The sequence below is a fragment of the Numida meleagris genome, chromosome 1 (assembly GCF_002078875.1).
Source record: "Numida meleagris isolate 19003 breed g44 Domestic line chromosome 1, NumMel1.0, whole genome shotgun sequence".
NCBI lineage: Eukaryota > Metazoa > Chordata > Aves > Galliformes > Numididae > Numida > Numida meleagris.
In genome coordinates, this window is record NC_034409.1 from 71381070 (window position 1) to 71401377 (window position 20308).

General features: G+C 36.7%; 1 protein-coding gene across 5 annotated transcripts in view; it reads right to left on the reverse strand.

Annotated features, from left to right (window-relative positions):
- The window catches only part of SMC1B (structural maintenance of chromosomes 1B), a 38624-nt gene that overhangs the window by 11819 nt on the left and 6497 nt on the right, over positions 1–20308 (reverse strand). For 3 of the 5 annotated variants that reach the window (XM_021393037.1, XM_021393033.1, XM_021393015.1), the window contains 12 exons: positions 19560–19700; positions 18003–18085; positions 16547–16754; positions 12982–13167; positions 9723–9902; positions 8552–8698; positions 7818–7955; positions 7234–7350; positions 5482–5588; positions 3559–3742; positions 1885–2030; positions 551–704 (listed from right to left, as the gene is read on the reverse strand). In XM_021393037.1, coding sequence (XP_021248712.1) covers positions 551–704; positions 1885–2030; positions 3559–3742; positions 5482–5588; positions 7234–7350; positions 7818–7955; positions 8552–8698; positions 9723–9902; positions 12982–13167; positions 16547–16754; positions 18003–18085; positions 19560–19700 — 1791 coding nt within the window. The remainder of the gene's footprint in view (positions 1–550; positions 705–1884; positions 2031–3558; positions 3743–5481; positions 5589–7233; positions 7351–7817; positions 7956–8551; positions 8699–9722; positions 9903–12981; positions 13168–16546; positions 16755–18002; positions 18086–19559; positions 19701–20308) is intronic. The other 2 variants (XM_021393024.1, XM_021393034.1) reach the window with 2 other exon arrangements.

Consider the following 20308-nt stretch of genomic DNA (forward strand, 5'->3'; position numbering starts at 1 on the left):
TTCCAAGTTTGTAGGCTCAAATCCTTTAAAATAAATAACTTTATTCTTTTACAACAGGGGACAAAGAATAATTTCTCCACACAAAAGATACTGCTGGTGAAAGAGGGAAGACTGAGAAAAGTAGTAAGGTTCAATCCCCTGATAGCAGGAATGTTTTTATTTTAGCCATTTTCTATTTCTGTGAATATCCACATCTACTGAAGGCAAAATGATTTTAGACCATATTTATATTATGAATGGGTAATTAACCAAATATTATCTCAACCGACATACATGCCATATTTACTTATAATTGACTTGATCGCTGTGTGCCCTCTTATACATGTGAATCTAGAATACTCCTTCATGACATTCTGTACCACAACGATTTTACATATTGAGCAGGAATACATCATAATGAATGGATGAGGCCTGATCATGCAAAACCAATTAATTTATTTTATCATCATTATTATTTAAGACAACCAGCCCCGTAAAGAAAATAATATAATTAAATTCAAGGCTAAATAATGACTCCTCCATAGTATCTACCTTTACTTAAATAAATTACCTCTACTTCACTGATGTCATCCAATGTTCCAAATAGGAGATGTATTTTCAAGTCCTCCACCTTGCATTCTAGAAGCATATTATGTCTTCTTAATCTTTTATCTTCCAGAGAAGCTTCTATAGCTGCAGCTTCCTTTTGTAATTTTGCAGCTTCCCTACATACACAAAAGGCACAAAACCACTGAAGAGCAGCACCATCACTGTCAGTAATATCTACAGTCGTGCAGCATAAAAAAACCTATTATCTCTGTAATCTTCATTAAAATGTAATTAAAATACTGCTAATTTTTTTCCATTCCCTTCATGCCCCAAAACCACTGAGACGGACGTGGGAACCATGCACTTTTCTAGCATGTGAGCTAAAGCTCTGCTGTTATGTACTAACTCTAAACTCTATCATAATGCAAGTGCTAGTAGCAAGGATATAATCCCAACATATTCCAAGTTTACAATACAGCAGCCTTTCCAACTATAACAATTAATAACCATGCTCTGTTCAGCTCTGCTTAACATATATGGAGAGTTGATGCCTTTCACGCTGTAATCAAGTATCTTTTATCATTACTCCACTTGAAAGAAATCTTCATTCTTTGCAACAAATTATTTTGATAGCATTAAGTTAATTAATGAGGCAGAGACAAAATAGTCTTACACTGTTAATCTTAAACACTATAAAATGAATTACTAGGCATGTAAACTAAGGGCTTATTTTAAATTCTAGAAGTTCGTGCCAACTTATAATTTTTTTTTTAAACATCACAAAAACTGAGTAAGATACAGCAGTAAATTGAACTGTAAACTGTCTCTAAAGCAGTTGATTTAAAAGAATAGTAAGGACAAAACAGTGACTTGAAACTAGTATTAGTGTAAGGTGTCCATCACTTGAAGGAATCAGAAAAAAAACACTCATTAAATAAACTCAGATGAAAATATGAAACAACCAGCAAACAATGTATGCAGTAAAACACTCCCAGAAGTGTTCAACATCTTTTAACACGTTCCCCTCAAATCAAGTTGTAAGCTACTATGTACCTATCAGAAATCTATATGTATTTATCAGAAATCACAAGAACTGATACTAAATGGATAAACTATATGGAACAGCATATCTTATCATGGAATGGTCTCATGAAATAATCTCATTCAAATTACTTTTGGGAACCAAGTGTCAAATTAGAAGCTCTTTTTAACTAATGCATACTGTAAAAGCAAGTTACCATGTCTCTACTGATCTTTCACAAGACAACAGAACATGAGAAATTCAAACATCTCATCACTAGAACTCTTCTAAAGATTATTACATGAATCATTTTTTCCCAAGAGTACAATAATTACCTATTAAGAGTTAAAAACGTTTTTCTCAACTCCTCAGCTTCACTTTGGGTTTTAATAACCTCAGATTTCTGAGCACTTAATCTATCCTTAAGATGCTGCTCCTCCTCCACAATTTCGTTCACCCTTTTTAGATGCTCTTCCTCATCCTGCATAGAAATATTTACATTTTCAATTTTTTTTTTAAGAAAGATTGATTTTAGCCTTTTAACAAAAGACCTTTCACATACAAAAAAGTTACACAGAGAGTTGAAGTTTAAACCTGTCACCATACTTTCAAATGTGCTGCAGCATGAAGTCTGAAGGGCACTGTGAAAAAGACCCATATTACATGTTAGAAGATCCAGTTGTTTTTTTATACATAGGCATGGCCAGCTCCATCTTTGTGACTGCACCAGACTAAACTGTAACACCATCAAACAAGGCAGGGATCCTAGGATTCCTACGCTGTGTACCCTCCAAAAAACATTCCCATCTGCTGTACTTGTACAAAATATTTAACATCATCTCACATAACCTGAAATCATTTAAGTATTGTTCAATAAAGATAAATCCTGAGGTAACCTGCAGAGAATAAAGAATCTCTACAAAGAACAAAACATAAGCGGAAGGACTTTAGATGAGTTTACCCCTCTATAAATCATACCAATGCTAAATTGGTAAAACTGAGGTGTAAGAATATAGTAAACGTGATGCTACATGCATGAAGGCATGGCCCTTAAGGGATCAGCATTATGGAAACTTAATTAAGATTTACTGCTGTTATAGTATCAGAACAAAATACCTTCAGAATTTAATACACACAATCCTTCACCATGACAAAAATATCACAATTTGCTTCAAGTTGTATTTCAAAAGAATTACACGCACAGGCATAAAGTCAAATGTGTTTTTGTGCAGGCGTGAGTCAGACAGTTGCTTTTTCTCAGAATCAGAAATACATATCTTCATATATATATATCAAGCACTTGTTTCTCTATATGCTCCTAGAATATAGATGTCAAATGATGTACGTGGCTTCTTTGCCCACTTTGGAGCAGTTTCACTTTTCAAACAAAGCACTGTTGCACATCTTTTCTCCATCACTTTCTAGTGCACCATAAGCACAATTCATTTAACAAACAACATAAATACTACAAAAATTAATACGAACGTGTATTTTTATTCCACAGTCAACAGGACCTTGCCGAATTAAAAAACAAAACAAAAGCAAAAACATTATGAAGGAAGAGTCCCTGCATATTACTTCAATTAAAAATCTGAATTTAGTTTTTATACTTGATTATTTTATGCCTATTAGTATTTGTGAAGCACCTTAAAGATGAAACCATGTTATTTACTGTTTCACATAAAATCTTCTGAAGAGTCCAAGACACATACAGTTTTATCTGTAGTCACATGCTGCCTTTTTATATACACTGAATACAACTCTGTACATACAGGGATCCCAGTTTTACTTTGAGTAAGTTTATTTTTAGTAATTAAGTATCCTTACATGACAACTTATTCCAAGCTGAAAAGAACAACATGCACCCACATTTCTTCTACGCTTACAATGTCAACACTGAATTAAGCACTAGAAGAATTACTCTACAGAATTAACTGTTTAAAATTCCAACTGAATGCACTCCTTCCTTTCAGACCGAGATATTTTCTATATATATATATTACAGTTACCTTCTGTAGTCCAGTAATCTCAGATTCATCTTTATGAATAGTATCCCTTAACTTGCTGACTGTATCTGTTAGTTTCTGTAGATGATCACGATTATATTCCAGCTGAACACTTAGTCGCGTCTTCTGATTTTCAAACTCCAATCTAGTCAAAGTACAGCATTTCAAGCCAACGCTTAAAAGTAGGCTAGTAACCATGACTTGAAGTTATTAAAAGATAGATTTTCAACTTCTCCTGTTTATATATTTTATATATATACATATATATATATAAATTCTCTACTCGATCATATGAATTTATATATATTTGGATCGTTGATTCCACTATACCAAATCCTATGGATACACTGGAACTTACAAAAATACAGTAGTAATTCTTCAACGCATATGTTATGAAAGATACTAAGCGGTCAAACTCATATCAAATGTAACACTGAAGGTTCCCAGTATCACAGTATAAGGGATAACTGGATAGTCATAGATAGTCAAGGATATCTGTAAGTGATAAAAATATGAGCTGAGCAAAAGCTGTGTATTTATCCAATGACTGCACTTCCTGCTCAGACTTAGGAGTAAGCCTCCTAATCAGCAGACATATACATTTATCTGAATATTACAAGGAACCTATCTCAGTTGGGAGGTAGCAATTAACCAGAGCTTTTTAGGCCACCATCAACTATGTTCACCATCTCTTAATTGAGACCCGTATTTGTTTCTAGGAGTACAATGGTAGAAACTTCTTCACATTCTGCTGTAAGAAAGGAGTGAACTAAAACTAAGAGACTGTTTATAGAAGATTTCCTCTCAGGTATTACTTTCTGCCTCTCAGTTTTGATCTCTTAGATAATATTCCATCTGTTTTTCAGTCAAAAAGGCTGCAAACACCAGCTTCCCGCAATTCAGACCAAGGTATCATAGAATAACCTGAGTTGGAAGGGACCTGCAAGGATCCTTGAGCCCAACTCCTGGCTATGCAAAGGACCACCCAAAATTCAAACCCTATGTCTGAGAGCATTGACAGTAAGAAGGCACTCTAGCACAGAGTTACAGGATTAACGACAGCGAGTTAAGGCACAAGCAAGGCCACGGCCGTATCTGCAGTGTTGCATACAGCCATGCAAAAAGCTACTATTTTCATTATTCTTTTATTAACTTTCTATACTTAACATACTTCAGTTCTTGCCAAAATAAATAAAGGATCAAACCACTTGTGCCAAGAGATGCTTAAACTTCAACAAAATATACTGCGGCCCTAGCCAAAAATTTGGCCAATTCTGAAAGCCAGTCAGAGTCTTTTTGTATCTGAAGATAACACTGAAAAGAAAATGCAGTTCAGCACTAGGCACCACACTAGTCATGTAAAAAAAGTTGCATTTTCTATAAAATGTCAGGAAATGCACCATCATCTGCCTGAAAACACCCATGCAACTAGCAGACCATTCATTTCAATGTCCTCATTCTTCTAAGATACACATTTCTGGTACTGTGACATGCACTTGTCTGAGCGGAACACCAGCTGAAGGTTGTCAGTGAGAAAACTAAGATGCCATTTTCCTCAGTAGTACATTTCTGTACCGAATCAGAATACATCCAGTCCTCCTCTAAGATTTATGATCATGAGTAAGCCTTCATATCATCCTGAATAGACATTTCTCAATGTGAATTTAAGAAAACAACTCTTTCTTTTTCTACAGTAGTACAACCAAAGTAAAACATTTTATCTTCAAGTTTGTTGCAAAATGTCACTGGCAGTACTGTCTAATAAATTTAAAACACTGCTGCACAACTGCTAACTAATTATTGCAGTGGTAATATAACACTTTCCATTTTTTTTTAGATTTTTATGGTATGACAGAGCTACTCATCTACTAGTGTGCCCAATCTCATACGCTACACTTTTTTTTACATTTTAATTACAAATACCACCTTCTCTTATCAATCTCCTCTTGTTTTCTCACATGTTCTTGTTCATACACACGTATATTTTCAATGCCAATTTCTTCACAGAATTCCTGGAAAACAGCATCTTCAGCCTTTGAATAAATGGAAAAGGAGCAAAGAAATGTTTATACTATTTTGCAACTCACAGAAGTAAACACTTAGATGATCACCTCATGTTACAGGCTAGGCTTTCCAAGGAAACAAGCTCAGTAAGGAAAAAGAATCTGTACTTGACTTTTTCAAATAAGAGCTTCAGCACAAATGCCAAATATAAAGTGTATGATCTGCAAAATATAACTTCCATCTAAACTCTTCCTGCCAGCACCTGGTCATTACAAAGATGATTAAAATTATTACAGTATAACCAGCCTCCCTAGTTTTGTCTGTGGTTCCCACTCACCTAAAGAAGAGAAAGCTAAATGGTAGAGCACTAATGAGCTACGTTAGGCTTCTTGATATAGCTCCATTCATTTTAATTCTTTCAAGTAATCCATAAATATTAATTGCTACATTTCATTTACAACAGAGCCACAGCAAAAAATAAAATAAAAATTGCTACAGAATGTCTAATTTCCTGACTATACAGTGTATAGTTAGTAATAAAACCAATGGACTGAACAAAATGTAAGACAACTTTATAGGACAAAAACCAGGTTTGTTTACATCGTTTTGGTTGGCCTGTAGGCTTGTTTAACCTGATATCAAATGCTATATCCAATCAAGTTCTGCCATTCTTAGGAAACTGATGGCCAGCCTTTTTTGTTTTGCTGTTGTTTTTTTTGTTTCCCCCCACTACAAGCAAAATTACTTGGATCTGGAATTCTTATGGCCAAAACACTAATGACTTTCTCAGTGCCTGCAGATGACTCACACCTGCACTCCTCCATGACTGTACCATAAGCAAGAAAGACAATGTGTAGTACTTTTGGTTTCTCTTCACATGCAAAATTTCACTCATAGAGTAATTCAAGAAAGTTCCTTGCCTCCAACCCTCTCATCAGTCTAAAATACTATACAACTCCAATAATTCCAGATAGTGGTAACAAATGGTCTACAGATCTACATTTACATAAGTATCTAGGTGCAGGGCTTTGAATTTTCCTATTAAAGCTGCACCATCACTCTTCAATAGTCTGTACCAGATTCCCTAGTGTTTGGCAAAAGTAATGAGAAAGGTGGCTTCCAAAAAGAAGTAGAGAATGACCTATTTTTTTTCTCAGAGGGGACAGAGTTGCCAGAATTCTAGTAGAATACAGTATGAAACCACTTTTGTCAACAGATTAGGCTTTAATATCATTCACCTCACTGAATACCTTCAGTCTCTTCAAAGTAACAAAACTTTTGAATTTGTCAGCTCTCTGTATGAACTGTTCTGGGGACTGTCTGAAGGCAACGATAAGGAACTGGGTTATAAGGTGGCAGGACAGCCTATAGAAAAGACACTCTGGAAATCTAACCTGCTAGATCATGTAACATCTTAGAAAATTTTTCCACTGCTAATAAAAAGTGCAAAAGAGTAGGCTTTCATGTAGCAGTTATTAGGCAGAGAATAATAGAATCACTTAGGCTGGAAGGGACCTTGAAGATCACCAAGCTCTTAACTCCCTGCTGTGGGCAGCACTGCCACTAGACAAGCTGCCCAGGGCCCCACCCATCCTGACCTTGAATGCCTCCAGGGATGGGGCATCCACAACTTCTCTGGGCAGTTCCTGTCCTGACTTGGACAGAAGGACCTACCTCATTAATCTGCTTCTGAAATTCTTCCATTTTTATTTTTCTTTGTACTACTCCTTCATTTATCATCTCATGCTGAGACTCAGTATTTACTAGTTCACTTTCCAGCTTTGACTTTTCCTAGATAGAAGGAAAAAGATAGTAACCTTTCTTAACAAGATGGTCAGCTTTCTAGAAACCAACACATTTCTGATCCAGATAAACTGTTTTTCTGATTAAAAATACTGAATGTTTTTTACCTACACGTTGCTGATTTGCCTACAGTAGTTAGTCTTAGTAAATAATAAATTACATAAGCATCATTTAAAACCACAGTTTGAGTTACGGAGGTTTGAAGATCATTAAATGATAGACCAAACTTAGCAGAAATTCAAATTAATTTTGGAACTAATTTTAAAAAAGATTTCAATTGTTTTTTAATTTTAAAAAATACACGTTTTAGTAATTCTTTAGTCATAACTGCTGTATGTAAAACAAATCAAAGTAAAAAGCCTCTACAAGGAATTCGTATTTACTTCACTGGTAATTACAGCTTAGGTAAAATAAAAATACGATTAAGTGTGAAAATTATAAAGTTAGTATCACACCATATAGAGATTAGCAAGATGTTTCTTTTTAATAAGATCTAGTTCACTCTGTGAATATTTAAGTCGTGTCTGAGTTCCATGGCGTTGAGCTTGCAGCTGTTTCAAATCAGTCTCCTTACGTTTGATCTTCATTAAGTCCTAGAAAAATATTGCAGCGGGAACAGAGAAAAAAACATTTAAAGCAAAGCATTATTTATTTGGAAACTCCTTGTTTTTCAAATTTCATGCGCTATTTAAGCAAACCTCAATAACAAAGGCCATGTTGAAGGAAAATGCTGATAGCACTGGTCATATTCAGTAGTCATTTTGCACAGATTTTTCAAAAGAAAGCACACACGTGCAAATTCCTACTCTCTCCTCAAGCAGTCCCAGATTACTAAAGGTATGGCAAATTTTATATTGTCAGGTTGTGCAAATGTTTTCATGTTGGCAGAATGTATTGACTTTTTTGCTAAGAGTCTTCAGGCACTTGGAATCACAGCTCTTTTCCCTTGTAGAACCATGTATTAACAATGTTTGACTGGTTCTCCATCTCTGACATATGTGAACCAACCAGAAGAGCCAAAGACAGGGACCTACAGTACCTTACTGAAAACTAGAAAAGTATAAACAACTACTCTCTCCTGTTTGCTGATTCTGGAAGTTTTGAGATGCATCTTCATTTCTCCCACAGCTAAGTTAACGAAAATGCACCTTTCTGCCTTTTGCAGTTAAGTGCTTCCTAAGAGGCCTACCTTCAACTCGGTAATCAATTTATCTCTTCTTTCTTTCATTTTATTTATTTCTTTATCATCCCAACATCTAGCTTTAAATCTTAAATCACTAGATCCTCCAGAAATCACTCCAGATTTCAGAAATAACGTTCCATCAAGTGCCACCGTCTGCAAATAAAAATTAAAATTTTTCTTTACACAAACCAGCCAAAATATCCTGTGAAATAGAGCACTAAAACATGGTGGTTAAGTGAGTGACAAACACATGTTAGTTGGGACTCCATACTTCTACCCTGTTCCAGAATCTGTTAACATGAAATACACTAATCCACAAAAAAGCCTGCTGTTTCTTGGCATGAGTCACATTTTGGTATTATTACAACAGATCAAAAAGGGAAATGAAATGCTATAATTTCCTTGTGTTTAGGAAATTAATGAGAGATTTGTGCTCATTGGCAATGAAGGTTCTAGCCAGGAAAAGCAAAACAAGCAAGGTGATAATGGAGAGGTGGAAATCTAGGCAGCTGGAAAAACAAACAGCTCATTTGTAAAAAGAAAATGTAAATTTTAGCAAAGAAAATTGAGTTTTTTGTAAATTAACTTAATTTCAAGAAAACATGACTTCACATTCACCTTCAACTTAGAGCCATTTCAACCAAGACTTTTAAAAGGTTTACTAAGTGCATAAAAGTGCTCTACAGACAATGACAGAAATAGAGATATGGCTAAAAAGAAAAAACGGCATGAAGAGAGAAAGAAGCTGCCTCATCCGTCTACAGTCTACATCTGCAGCTGTCTAAAAGATTGAGATTATTAAAATAATCTGTAAAAGGACTTATTCACAGAAAAACTAGCAAGATAATGTTTTTATTTTTAAATTGAATAGTTTTAAGAATCTGATTATTCCTTTTTCCTCATCCTTCCTTTCACCAGTACAGGACCATGACAAGAAATATGTCTAGACACTAACTTAAATCTTTTCTAATTTGTTTCCTTTTCCCAGGAAATCATTTATATGTACCATACAGAGGAAAATGTAAGCACGTGAAATAGCTGGTGGTTTACGTAGGAATAGTTTAGGCAGCACAGTATCATTTTTGTGTTTGTCTGCAGTAGTTTGTGGGATGCTTACAGAAGTATTATTTAAATGGCATCAAATACATAACATATGCAACCAAATTCATCTTCTTACTTTCAATCTCACTGGTCCATCAAATGCAATTTGTCTTGCTTCTTTAACTGTTTCACAGACCAAGCCATTCCCACTCACAAACTGAATCACTTTTTTCAATGGAGCAAATGGAGTTTGCACAACATCCACGATCATTTTAGCTCCTTTTATCTCTCTTAACCTCTCATTGATGGGCTTGACCTGTAAAGCAAATAAACAGCGTTTAAAAATTATGTTGTAATAGCAAACCATATCCAAATCTCAATGGTCTGGAAACAAGATGCACAATTCAACAGAATAGGTATCAACTGCCACAAGACTGGTAACATCTGTTTTTCATGTTCTGTGTGCAATACAGTTCTGGAACTTGCAAAATCTATCTTACTGTACATGAAGTGCACATACACTAAGACATGCAGCATGAGAAATAAATATGATGAGTTAAAGAGATCGGTACGTAGTTGCAGGACAACAATCTAGGGATTGTGTAGACATGGTGAGATGGCTTCCATGATTAGAGTGTTACAATACAGAGAGGAAGGACAGTTTGTGAACACGAGGTGGAGTTGCCCTGTATGTGAGGAAACAGCTGCACTGCACAGAGCTCTGCTTGGAGATGAATGAACGAAGAGATAGCTTTGGTAAAGACATGAAAAAAAAAAAAGTACATTTTACACTGTAGTGAGCGTCTGCAACAGGACACTTCACCAAGAAGACAGAGTGGATTAAGGCTGTTATCAGCTCAAGGAAGAACAGAAGAGGACGAGAGTAATTCAGGAGATTCCTGCAGATCACTGACAACTTCGTCACACAAGTGAGGAAGGAACCTAAGAAGAGAGGAGCTCCGCTAGACGTCATACTCACCAACAAGGAGAGGTTCATTGGTGACCTGAAAATTGAAGGCAACCTTGGCTGCAATGGTCAAGCATGAGATAGGGGAGTTCAGGATCCTGAGAGAAGAGAGTAGGGCAAAAAGCAACATCATGATGCTTGACTTCAACAGAGCAGATTTTGGTCCCTTGAAGGATCTGTCTGGAAGAGTCCCAAGGGACAAGGCCCTGAACAGAAGAGTGGCCCAAGAATGCTAGCTTATGTTCAGAGATTTCTCCTCAAAGACTGGTCCATACCAACAAGCAGTATGTCAAGCAAAAATGCCATGGAAGAACATGTTGTTATTGGCAAAAGGAAAAAAAAACAACAAACAACAAACATAAGAAAAAGAAAACATACACATGATGGAAGCAGGAATGGATAATCTGCCAGGAAAAGAGGCACTGGATAAGCATGCAGACACATAGTTAGAAAAGGCAAAGTACAAATGGAATTGAATCTGGCCAGAGATGTCAAAAGAAGGGCTTCCATAAATACACAGATAACAAAAGTAAGAGGAGGGAAAATGCAGCTGAATGATGCATGGGACTTGGTGACACAGGATATTGAAAAGACCTCCCTCACCTCAGTCTTTACTATCTAGACAGACCTTCAGGAATGCCACCAGAAGAGAAGGCTGGAGCAAAAAAAAAAAAAAAAAAAAAGAAGATGTACTGCTGTTGGAAGAAGATCAGGTCAAGGAATGCTAAAGCAAGCTGGACATGCAGAAGTAGTCTAGGAGCCCTGAGGGGATGCATCCACAAATGCTGAGGGAGCTGGCTGATGTCACTGCAAGACTACTCTCAACGACCTTTGAATGGTCATGGTTACTGGGAGAAATGCCCAAGAACTCAAGGAGAACAAATGTCACCCCAATCTTCAAAAACGTGCAAAGAGGAAGACCCACAAACTACAAGCAGACAGCTGCACCTCAAGCCCGGGGAAGGTGATCAAACAACTAATGTTGGAAACCACTTCCAAGCATATGAATGACAATGAAGTCATCAGGAGTAGTCAGCACAGATTTGCCACGTTCATCATGCCTGACCAACCTGATAACTCTCCACAAATAAGCGACTTGCCTGGTAGATGAGGGGAGAGCAGTGGATATTGTCTGCCTAGACTTTAGTAAGGCTTTTGACACTTTCCCCATTAGATCCTCATAGGTAAGCTGCCAATGTATGGGTTGGTTGAGCAGACAGCAAGGTGGATTGAAAACTGGTTGAACTGCCAGGCCCAGGAAGAGGTGATCAATGTCACAAAGTTCAGTTTAAGGCCAGTAACTAGCTGTGTATCCCAGGAGTCAATACTGGGTCAAGTCCTGTTGAACATCTTCACTGATGATCAGCATGATGGGGACAAGGGCACCTTCAGCAAGTTTGCAGACGACACAGAACTTGGAAGAATGGATGGCAGGCCAGATGGTCATGCTGACCTCCAGATGGACCTAGCCAGGCTAGAGAGCTGAGCAGTGAGGAACTTCTTAAAATTCAGCAAACAGAAGTACGAAGTCCTGCCCCTGGGAAGGAATTACCCCACACTCCAGTACACTCTGTGGGCTGACAATCAGTAAAGCAGCCTGGCAGAAAAGGACCCAGAGTAGACACAAAGCTGAACACGAGCCAGTAATGTGCCCATGGAGAGAGGAAGGTTAATGGCATCTTAGGCTGAACTGGAAGTAATGCTGCCAGCAGTCTAAGGCAGTTGATCCTTCCCCTCTCCTCAGCACTGGTGAGGAGAAAACTGTGTCCAGGCCTGGGCTCTCCAGTAAGAGAGACATGGAGCTGCTGAACAGAGTACTAGAAAGAGATGCTAAGATGATTAAAGGGACTGGAACATCTTCCCTCAGAGGAAATGCTGAGACACCTGGGCTTGCTTAGTATGGAGAAGAGAAAGCTCAAGGAGGATCTCACTAGTGTGTACAAGCACCTGAAGGGAAGGTATAAAGACTACAGAATCAGGCTTTTTTGTGGTGCCCAGCAACAGAAAAAGAGGCAATGGACATAAACTGGAACACAGGAGGTTTCATCTGAATATAAGAAAACATTTCTTTACTGTGTGGGTGACTGAGCAATGAACCAGACTGCCCTGAGAGGTTGTGGAGTCACCATCCTTGAAGATCTTTAGAAGTCACTTGGGCAACCTGCTGTAGTTGGCCTTGCTTGAGCAGGGTGGTTGTACAAGATGACATCCAAACTCATCTGGTCTGCGATACTATTTCCACAGGCATAAAACATCTATGTATACAGGCAGAAGATAGCATGACATTTTTTGAGCTATACAGTGGCTCTCAAATCATCTTTGCTTTGCCTTAGCACATAAACCTGTTTTAGTTAGCTTAAATGAGCCAGCATTAAGATTTACAACTGTATTAACTTGCTGATGATAGGAAAAATAAAAATATACTTGCATCAAGGTAATCCAAAGCAAGGAAAGTTTCAGGTTCAGCTCGTTCTTGTTTTAGGAACTGAATGCAATCTCTTGCTGTTTTTTCAGTGGCAACAACAATAGCAGTCATGTATTTGCTGAATACTTTGGTAACAGCAAGCTGATATTTTTTATGAATAGGATGGCACAAGTCAAGCAATCTTCCAAACTGAAAATAAAAATATAGAGAGAAATAAAAACATAATTATAGATATCAAGTAGTATTTCTGAATGAGAGATTTTGAAGTAGCAAAAATAAAATGTGTTATATGCCTACTATCTGTGCTCTCTTACAATGGGTGAATGACAGAAAAATAGATATTGTAGCAGTCACCAGCCCAAACAGCAAATTATGCCTTCAAAATATGAAGAGATTTAATTTTTATCTAAGATGACTGCTATGTATGTCAATGCCTTACTTGGAATCTTTAGCATATGGTTTTAGAAGTATGATAGAATGACAATAGTAAGACTTGCTAAGCATCTTTCTTTGCAGAAATGAAAGTACCTAGCTTGTAAGATCTTTGACTGATGATACGGTCCTAAATACAAGGGCTGCTCCAAAAGTAATGCCTCCTGTTTTATTACATTAGCCCATCACATCAGAGGTGGATGGTGACAATAAAGGTTGAACCTTCCTACCAGTAATCCATTACATTTTGTTGTCATGTGACAGATGGCAGCAGAGGTACAGTCTGACAAAATAGTATCTGACATGGAAGTGAGTATGAAGCAAAGGTGTGTTGCTGAATTCTTCCATGTGGAAAAAGTTGTGACAATGACATTCACTGACATTTGCTGAACATTTATGGAGATCATACAGTGGATGTGAGCACAGTGAGGCAGGGGGTGATGTGTTTCAGCAGCTGTGCCAGCTATCTGAAAGGCAAGCCACATTCTGGATATCTGTGCACATTTGTCACATCATGAAATGAAGAGTGTCTCTATCAGCTCATTCATGCGAATCAGATAATGATGTTGACTATGTTGAAAAACAGTGTATTGTACCTGAGAATTTGCTCTGTCAAATTATATTATTGTGCTCTTTGTATCTGTTGTAGGTCCCAAGGAAATAAATAGGAGGCGTTACTTTCAGAGCAAGCTACAAAAATAGAACAGTTGACTGGAAAGCGATAGCAAGAAAGGTGCTACTGCTTACTACTGCAGTTCAACTTAAAAAAGAAGTACCGCTTATATTAGTAGCATGAAAACAGTCCAAACTGCTTTTCTTGTACCAAACAATTCAAATAATCAAGACTATTTTGCCTCCTATTGAGACATGACCTACAGAGGCAAAATTAATTTCATGCGTGTACTAATTCTGCAAAATGGCAATAAACCTCAATAAGCAGTCATTATTTGCTGCAGATAAAAGCAAATTAAACTATCAGATATAAGTATGATCAGATATCACTGCGATGCAATAAACAAATATCTAACACAAAAATCACTTACAAAACCAGAAGTATTCTTTCAAGTTTTGCAAATATATTCACTTTCACTGTCACTCATCAACAGCTTCCATCCATAATAGGATCTTAGAACAAGTTAATTTATTTGCTGTATGTACTCCCTAGAGATCTTTTGTTCCAATTCTGTAATTTTAGATACAGTTGACCTTTCTCTGAAAGATTAAAGGCATTCACTAATACTTACTCTGACCATTTTAATTCCAGGTGGAATGCCATACTCTTACAGAAGTACTGGCAATCCAACCAAATCTTTAAAAGATAGTAATATTGCCAATCTACCGATGCAGGAATTAAATTTAAAAATTAAATTGTAAAAACTGAAATAAGGTGTGATATTCATTGATTTGACTGATTAACAAAGTGAAAAGGCACTCACACAGCAGGACTCACACTGCTGCATGGCTATTCCAGTACATGGAATGTTCACCAGCCTTTAGAAGAATCTTTCAACAGAAGAAAAGAAACTAAGAGTTTAGATCTAAACATTTAGAAGCAGTAAGCCACTACTACTTTTTACCTATGAATTCAACTGACACCAAAATTTCCCCCCAGTTGTGACTTAGTGGACTATAAGAAGATGAAATCTGTCATGATCCTTTCAACCTGAGACTTTAATTTGGACTGTATTCAGTAATCTGGAATTAATATTTCACAGTGTAAGGAATAGCTCAAAAGCAATGCTGCTATCTTACATTCTGGTGTTTCAACTTATTCATTTCTCATTTGGTTGAAGCCACTGTATTAGTGAGCACTCTTTAAGCTGCAGCTCCTGAAGGAAAATGATTGAGAGCACCCTCAACATCTGATCTCCCCTAGGCTGGCAAGATACAGTCTAATTCTTGTCATGTAGGGTTTCAACACAAAAAGCAAGCAAAAACATACATTCAATCATGCTTTTGATATTTTTTTTGGAAAATCTTATGAGCATGAATTGAAAAACCCATGAAGCAGAGCTGGAAACCAAGTTTCTTAAGAACAGACACTTGCCACATTTTGAGAAAGTTCTGCCAAAGACAGAGGAGCAAAACACAGTATTTTATGTTTTTATGCTAGCACAAAGAAGCACAGATGTCACTTTCTAAACATTATTTTCAAAACGGGATTCCTAGGCTGTACATCTCAAATGAGTATGAATTGAGTACATATATACAAAGATATACCTGGAGATCACCTATGCAATTGATTAGATGTATTAAAGAGGTGCAAATGACTCAAAGTAGTAATGCCAGAAAGAGTATCTTCAAAAGTATCTATAAAATGGTGTAAAATTTTAAGTCATAAAACAATCAAGCTTGGTAAATCTTTTGAGGTCTTAAGAAAATTCAAAATCAATTTCCACAAAACAGACATTACTGAAGATTAATTTCAGTAAAATATGGTATATGCTAAGCAAAGACAAACCACATGGGAACATAAAAAAAATCTCATGTTCTTGAGCATTCTTTTTGGGATAAGCGGTCTAACTTTCCCGTTAATTTGTTCAAAATAATCATGTTAAAAATATGTTTTGAAACAGATAGAAGAAAACAAAACCAAAAACTAAGTAAATCACACTCCATAAAAAACACACAAATTCAAAATTGTTTTTGGATGCAAGCAGTAGTCTGTCTGTTCCTAGTTTCTAGCAGTCTTTTAGTGTCTAAAGAGGGGCAGACTCTTTAGCAGGGTCTGTTGTGATAGGAAAAGGAGAAATAGTTTCAAACCAAAAGAGGTAAGATTTAGACTGGATACAAGAAAATAGTTTTTTATGATAAGAGTAGTAAAGCACTGGCACAAGTTGCCATGAGAGGTTGTAGCGGCCCCATCCCTGGAGACATTCAAGGTCAGGCTGGACTGGGATTTGAGCAACCTGATGTAGCTGAAGATGCCCCTGCTCGCTGCAGGGGAGCTGGACTAGATGACCTTAAAAGGTTCATTCCAACACAAATGATTCTATTGTTACATTTTGCCAGGTGCACTTAAGCTGAAAATATCTTACAGGACAGTCCAGTTTACTCTAGCTGCTTGTTCATGCTAAAGCAGAGCTCTCAGTTCGTAATTCTGAAATAAGGCATTTAAATGAGGTCATTCAATTACCACAGAATCTGGATACAGTCTTCTAAGACTTTCAACGATCTCTGCTCTCATTTGCTGACGCTTTCCCTCATGATAATCAATTCTGGCATTCTGTAGTTCACCAACTATTTTGTTCAGTTCTTCATTCACTTCAGCTATTCGTATTGTTGAATTCTCCATTTCCTTAGCTAGCATTTCCTCCTTCTTTTTTTCTTCTGCCAGTGACTCACTTTGAACAGAAGCAAAAACAGTAATTTACTTTTTCAATTATACAAGCTTTTGGCTTATCAAATTAAAATCATTCTGTGGTCACAGATTATTAAAAAAAATTATTGCTGAAACGTACCACCCACACCCTCACTGTGCTAGCATCCACTGTTTGGTCTCCATACACATTACAGAAATATCAATGAATATCAGTGGGTGCAATTTTTTTAGCATGGAGGAATTCCAACTCCACACCTTTGTTTCATACACACATCCACGTCAGATGCTGTTTTGTCAGTCTGCCCCTCTGCTGCCATCTGTCACGCAGCAACAAACTGTAAGAGTATATTGGTGGGAAGGTTCAACCACTGTTGCCATTCTACCAACATCTGCCTCTAATGTTGTGGGCCAACATAATAAAATAGGAGGCATTGCTTTTGGAGCAGCCCTGGTGAAACAAGTCACTTACTGAGTTGCATCCTATAGCATATGCTTCTTTTAAGGTTTCAAAATTAAGTTCAAGTGACAATATACGGCTGTGTGTATATTAAACTACACTATTCTACCTGCTACTAATAAAAGGTCTGGTACTGTAAACCTAAGAGCCTGAAAATCTCATGCATAACTATAATGCACTTTATACCCTTTCAAAGACTCTACTACAAACTACTTGATTAAAATAATTTTTTGCATCACAGTCGCAGCAGATTGGCTGCTCTTGGTCCATGGCAGAACTTCGTTCAGTATACCGACAGCATCACTAAGCCAAAGCACATGTTATGGATGCATAGAAGAAGACAGGTTGAAAGAAATCTCTGAACATATCTACTCTGACTTCTTGCAGAAAACAGGGCTAACAGGAAAGCTGGATCAAGTTGCTCAACGTAGAGCTTGCATACTCTATTTCATAAAGAATGTAAACCATGCAGGAAACAAAGAGACAAGGAATAACAACTGACATAGGCTTCTAATGCACCACGTTGATATTAACTCGTTTCTAAAGCAGCACTACAGAACTGCTCTATTCTCTCACTAAGAATTCGTACATTAATAGACCCAAACCCTACCCACAGTCACATAATCTACACACGCACAAGAAAATAGAAGCAACTAAAAAACTGTTTCAAACAAAATGAGTCATCATAATACCTAATATGCATAATTCATCATAATTGACAGCTAAAGTAACTGAAATACTAATATCACAGCAACAAATTGAAAATACATAATATAAAAAAAATCAAATCAGCTTTTCATTTTTTAAACATACGTGCATTTCTTGGTATATTCTTCCAACTTCTCTGCTTTTTTTTTATACTCTTCTATCTGTTCCACAGTTCGTGTAATGGTTTCCTAGGCAATCACAAATAGATTGTGTTATAAAAACAAATGAAAATGCTAATTTTTTCAACAAGACACAAAGCTCTTAATTCAGTTTAAGTACTTAAGTATTACATGTTGGAGAAATAATATCTTTTTCAACAGTAGAAATAACAAAAATAATTTCACCTTAGAAAGGGCATTACCATATTTTTTGTGTTCAGCAACAGTTCAGAGAAAGCCTCATATCAAATGAAACAATTTTGAACACAGCATTAGTGAATTACAGCTTTTAAAACAAAAAAAGATGCTTTTCATTTCAAAAGGTTAGCAAAAGCTTTATCCTAAGAAGAACACATTAATCTGACATGGAGATTCCTACCTAAAATCATTGTATTAGCAGAACCAAACCAACAATGAAACAAGTCTTTTCAGTTACTTAAAAAACCCTAAAATACAGCAAGTAAAACATATAGTTACTTACGTATTTTATTAAGTCTTAACTTGCAAAATCCTCAAGACCTATTGTTTCCTTTCAATATCTTACATATCTCTATCACATACAATTTTAAATATATTGGTCTGTTTCATTCCCTTGCTCTCTTTTGAAGACAGATTTTCTAGCAATGCACACTAATGATTTGATATCTGCATTTGAAGGAGGTAAGTAGCTTTCTGGGCAAAATACAGAAGCACTAAGTTCCATCTTATTTCAGCTGAAATTTCATATACATAACACTGAACAGCTGTTACTGAACTACACAGTAACAGTTTGGAAGGGATCTCTAGAGCTTGCCTAGTTCATCAGCTGATGCAAAGAAAAGTCATTCATATACGGTTGTTATAGGCCTTGTCCTGGCAAGTTTTGAACAGCTCCAGGGGCAGAGACTCCAGTCTTCCTGCACACTCATTTCAGTGTTTGACTACTTGCAGGACCTAACAGTTTACTCAACGTCTATTTCGAATTCCCCACATTCCAAACTGTGCTTGTTGTATCCCATTCTATCACTGTGCACCTCCAGAAAGAGAGTAACTATTTTGCTCATAACCTCCCACTAGGTAGTTGCAGGAAGCACTAAGGTCTCCTCTTTGCTTTTCTTTCTACAGGATGAAGAAATACAGCTCTCATAGCCTCTCCTCATATGCCAAATGCTCCAACTTCAATGAGTATGGTGGCCCGCTAGCGTACTTGGATGCCACCATCTTTCTTATACTGGCAGTATATGCTTGATGTGGTCATACACATATCGGAATGTGGGGAATAACTATCAGCTGTCAATAGCATGGATAAGTAATGCCAACTCTGAACGGTCAGATATGCATTTTATGAACTCTCAGCATCCCTTATTTCCTTCTGAACAAGGAAATACGATTCACGGAGTTTCAGAAGCAGAAGGAATGGAATTCATTTCACTTCTAGGTAGTGAATAGTTTCATACCAGAGGCAGGGGTGCAGAAAAAGTACATTTTTTTTCCTTAAAGCATAATTCTAGCTTGATACAAATACCTTAACTTCTTTTTTCTTCCTCTGAAAAAGTTTCATCCTTTCTTCATCTGCTTTTTGCTCCCAACGAAGTTTACCTAGCTGCTGGTTTAGTGTAGCTACTTTCCTTCTTGCTATATCCTTTAGCTCTTTATAGCGCTCCAGCTGGACAAATAACAAAAAATAAAATCATTGCACAGAAAATGAAATGACTTCTGTTTTTATACTCTCAGTTAGTAATTTCCTACCTTATCAAAATTAATATTGTGAAAGACACTGAATTTTGCAGGCCTTTCCATCCATTACATTTTATTAAGGGAAGATTCAGGTCTAAGCTTACACTTAAATAAGAACTCAGGCAATAACTATTTAGACTTCTAACAATTCCTGTTTTATCAGGTTGACAGTACTTTACAGTGAGTATTAGGGTTAAAACACTGTCTTTGTTCAGTCCAAAATTAGTGCAAGCGTTGAATTTATTATTACACCATTCAATCACAGCATTTCTATATTATCAAATCTATATTTTAAAGCCAACACATAAAATGGTACTTGAAGCAATTCCGCCAAGTTATGACTAATTTAACAAATGCGCTCAAGGTGCAAAATAACAAGATTCCCATGCTAAATAAGCAACTCTTCAGGTTCTCCATTAATTGATCAGAAAATATTTTATGGAAGAGACTGTGGAGAAGCCAGTACTTGTGTACAGAAGAGTTTCTGGACAAATGGTTTTGAAGACAGATTTTCAAAATGTGAATTTACAGTAAAAT